The sequence below is a fragment of the Arachis duranensis genome, chromosome 2 (assembly GCF_000817695.3).
Source record: "Arachis duranensis cultivar V14167 chromosome 2, aradu.V14167.gnm2.J7QH, whole genome shotgun sequence".
Taxonomy (NCBI): Eukaryota; Viridiplantae; Streptophyta; class Magnoliopsida; order Fabales; family Fabaceae; genus Arachis; species Arachis duranensis.
The window spans coordinates 2,002,755-2,005,391 of NC_029773.3; the positions used below are offsets into that span (position 1 = coordinate 2,002,755).

The following is a 2,637-nucleotide window of genomic DNA, read 5'->3' on the forward strand; positions in this document are numbered from 1 at the left end:
GTTTTTTATAAAAAAATATTAATTTAGACAAATTTAAAATATAATTTACTAATTTTTTAGTCAAATCAATTTATCTAATCTAATTTTAATAAAAATAATATAATTTAATCAATTATATGTATTAAATTTTAATTATAAAAAATATCTTTAAAAATAATATTTTAGATGTATTTATCAAAAAAAATATTGGCCACCTGCCATTGATGGTTTGTATGCGACATATTCGAGTCTCCCGATCCGTGGACAGCATCACTCTTCTTCTCTCCAAACAAATATTATTATCAATTCAAGTATTATCTAATTTTAAAAATATTCACTATATTCTATCTAATATTAACATAGCATATTAATTCTATAATAGATTCTTTTAAATTTAAAACCGCAATGTCTAATATGTGTAGTATTATAAATCTAGAATACTAATACATAAGAAATATTAGATATTAATTTCATCCATTATCCATATATATATATATATAGCAGGAGAGGTAGCAGAGTACAAATTAAAGTGAGTTCCCAAACTTAGCTACTACGAACAAAACAAATATAAGAAACCCTAAATAGAGATCAGATCAACGTAACTTTCTGAACAACAACCATACAACAATATATATAGCTTCCTTAATATAAGATAAATCGAAACAGAAGCAGCAGACACCACTAATTAAACTTTTAGATTTCCAGCGACCTAATACTAAAATAAAACAGAAAAAGAAAAGCAAAACACAGAGAGTGCATATTATAAAAGTACGTAACCTAATCTAATTAAGAAAATCATTAAGAAAGTCCGGGTACTGATTAAAAATGTCTTCCATGATAGGCCACTCTTCAAGATGATTACTGTTGTTGTTGTTGTTGTCGTCGTCGTCGTCGTCGTCGTCTATCTTCTTCTCCTGAGTAAGAGGCATGCCAGAGGGAACTGCCGCATTGCTAGAGCCATTGAAATTAAAAACACCAAGTTGCTGCATGTGGAAACCATCTTGATACAAAGGAACATTAAAATCCTCGTCTTTCTTCATCATCTGGCCTGTGGAAACAGCGGAAAGAGGAGGAAATGACTCAGCCTTAAGGTGGGAAGAATCTTGTGATGGAGAAGTAGGAGCACCTAACAACAGACACTCACTTTTAGTGGGCTTTGGACTTTTCAAGAAACCGCTAACTATGTCTTCCAACAACTCCGATGATGAGTCTGAGTGATGAAAGAACTCTTGCGAGTATTCACTGCCACAACCGAGACTGTTTGTGTTTGTCAGGCAAGAGGAAGAAAAGGGTGCGGTGTAGTTAGGAGCATTGCTACCATGTGATGAGTTGACTAAATTGCCCTTGGGGTAGGATAACGAAGATGAAAGAGAAAGGTTATTAGCATTGCCACCATGTGATGAGTTGACTAAACTGCCCTTGGGGTATGATAAGTGGTGGCTAAAGGAAGAAGATGAAACAGAAGGGTTAGCACTGCCACCATGTGATGAGTTGACTAAATTGCCCTTGGGGTATGATAAAGGCTGTCTAAGGGAAGATGAAAGAGAAGGATTAGCATTGCCACCATGTGATGAGTTGATACTGCCTCTGGGGTAGGATGAATGGTGACTAAATGAAGATGAAGGAGAAGGGTTAACATGGCCACCATGTGATGAGTTGACCAAACTGCCCTTGGGGTTGGATAAATGCTGGCTAAAGGAAGATGAAACAGAAGGGGCTATGAAGTCACCGGGGAGGAGCATGTTTGTGGAGTTAAGCTGCTGGTTTCGCTGTTGCTGGAAGGTAGAAAATGAAGAAGGGGCGGAGTAGGAGGAGAAGGAGTCAGGCCAAAAACCACCCAAGAAGCGGTTACGGCAGTTGAAGAGTTGGTTAGGATGGATGGAGAAGCTGAACTGGCTTCCCAAGAGGTGGCTACTGCGGTTAAGGATGTCTTTATGGTTATTTTTGTTGGTGACGGAGATGGAAAAAGGTTGAGGAGGGAAAGTATAGTACACAAAGTTGGTTCTCGCATTGGGGCCACGCAAGACTCTGGCGGCGGTGTCGTAGGCGCGGGCGGCTTCCTCCGCCGTGTCATATGTCCCCAGCCAACGCCGCTCCTTAGATTGAGGGTCCCTTATCTCAGCGGCATAACGTCCCCAAGGCCTCCGCCTCACACCCCGGTACCTCATGGTTCTGGCGGGGGTTGGGCCGTCCTTTTGAAGGATCCGCTTGGTGGTGAGTCTGGTGGCGGTGACGGCAAGAGCAGTGGAAGTGTATTTGTCGCTGCGGTGGCGCTCGGGTTGGGGAAGCTGGTCCATGGCGTGGAGGCGCATATATGACGATGTGTGTGAATGTTTGCAGAAGTTGTGAGAGGAAGGTGGAAAAAGAGGGAAGAGAAGGGACTAAGCTTATAATGTGAGAATTGAGAAGGCATGCACCTTCAAGTGCTCTTGAAGTTTCTATGGGTGGCAAAACGGGCACGTCGTACTCCCTCACCGTGAAGGTCCGTCTAAAAACGGATTTAAAATGCTAGTTAGTCTGAATTTTTTTAAAAAATAATAAAATTAATTAATATTAGATGAAAACTTAGGTGCAGTTAAAAGTTATGTTAAATGATTTGATTGATTTGACTAAATTTTTATGTAATGTTTTTCGGTTATTAACTTTATGTAAAGTTAC

General features: G+C 39.6%; 1 protein-coding gene across 1 annotated transcript; it reads right to left on the reverse strand.

The window, feature by feature from the left end:
* Positions 1 to 761: 761 nt before the first annotated feature.
* On the reverse strand, positions 762 to 2,291 carry LOC107472834 (uncharacterized). The gene has a single exon (XM_016092361.1). It carries the CDS (start codon positions 2,289 to 2,291, stop codon positions 762 to 764), a length of 1,530 nt encoding a protein of 509 aa, XP_015947847.1.
* Positions 2,292 to 2,637: the final 346 nt, after the last annotated feature.

Excerpts from the sequence above, each read along its gene's own strand:
- LOC107472834 (XM_016092361.1), bottom strand. The coding sequence starts at position 2,291 with ATGCGCCTCCACGCCATGGACCAGCTTCCCCAACCCGAGCGCCACCGC.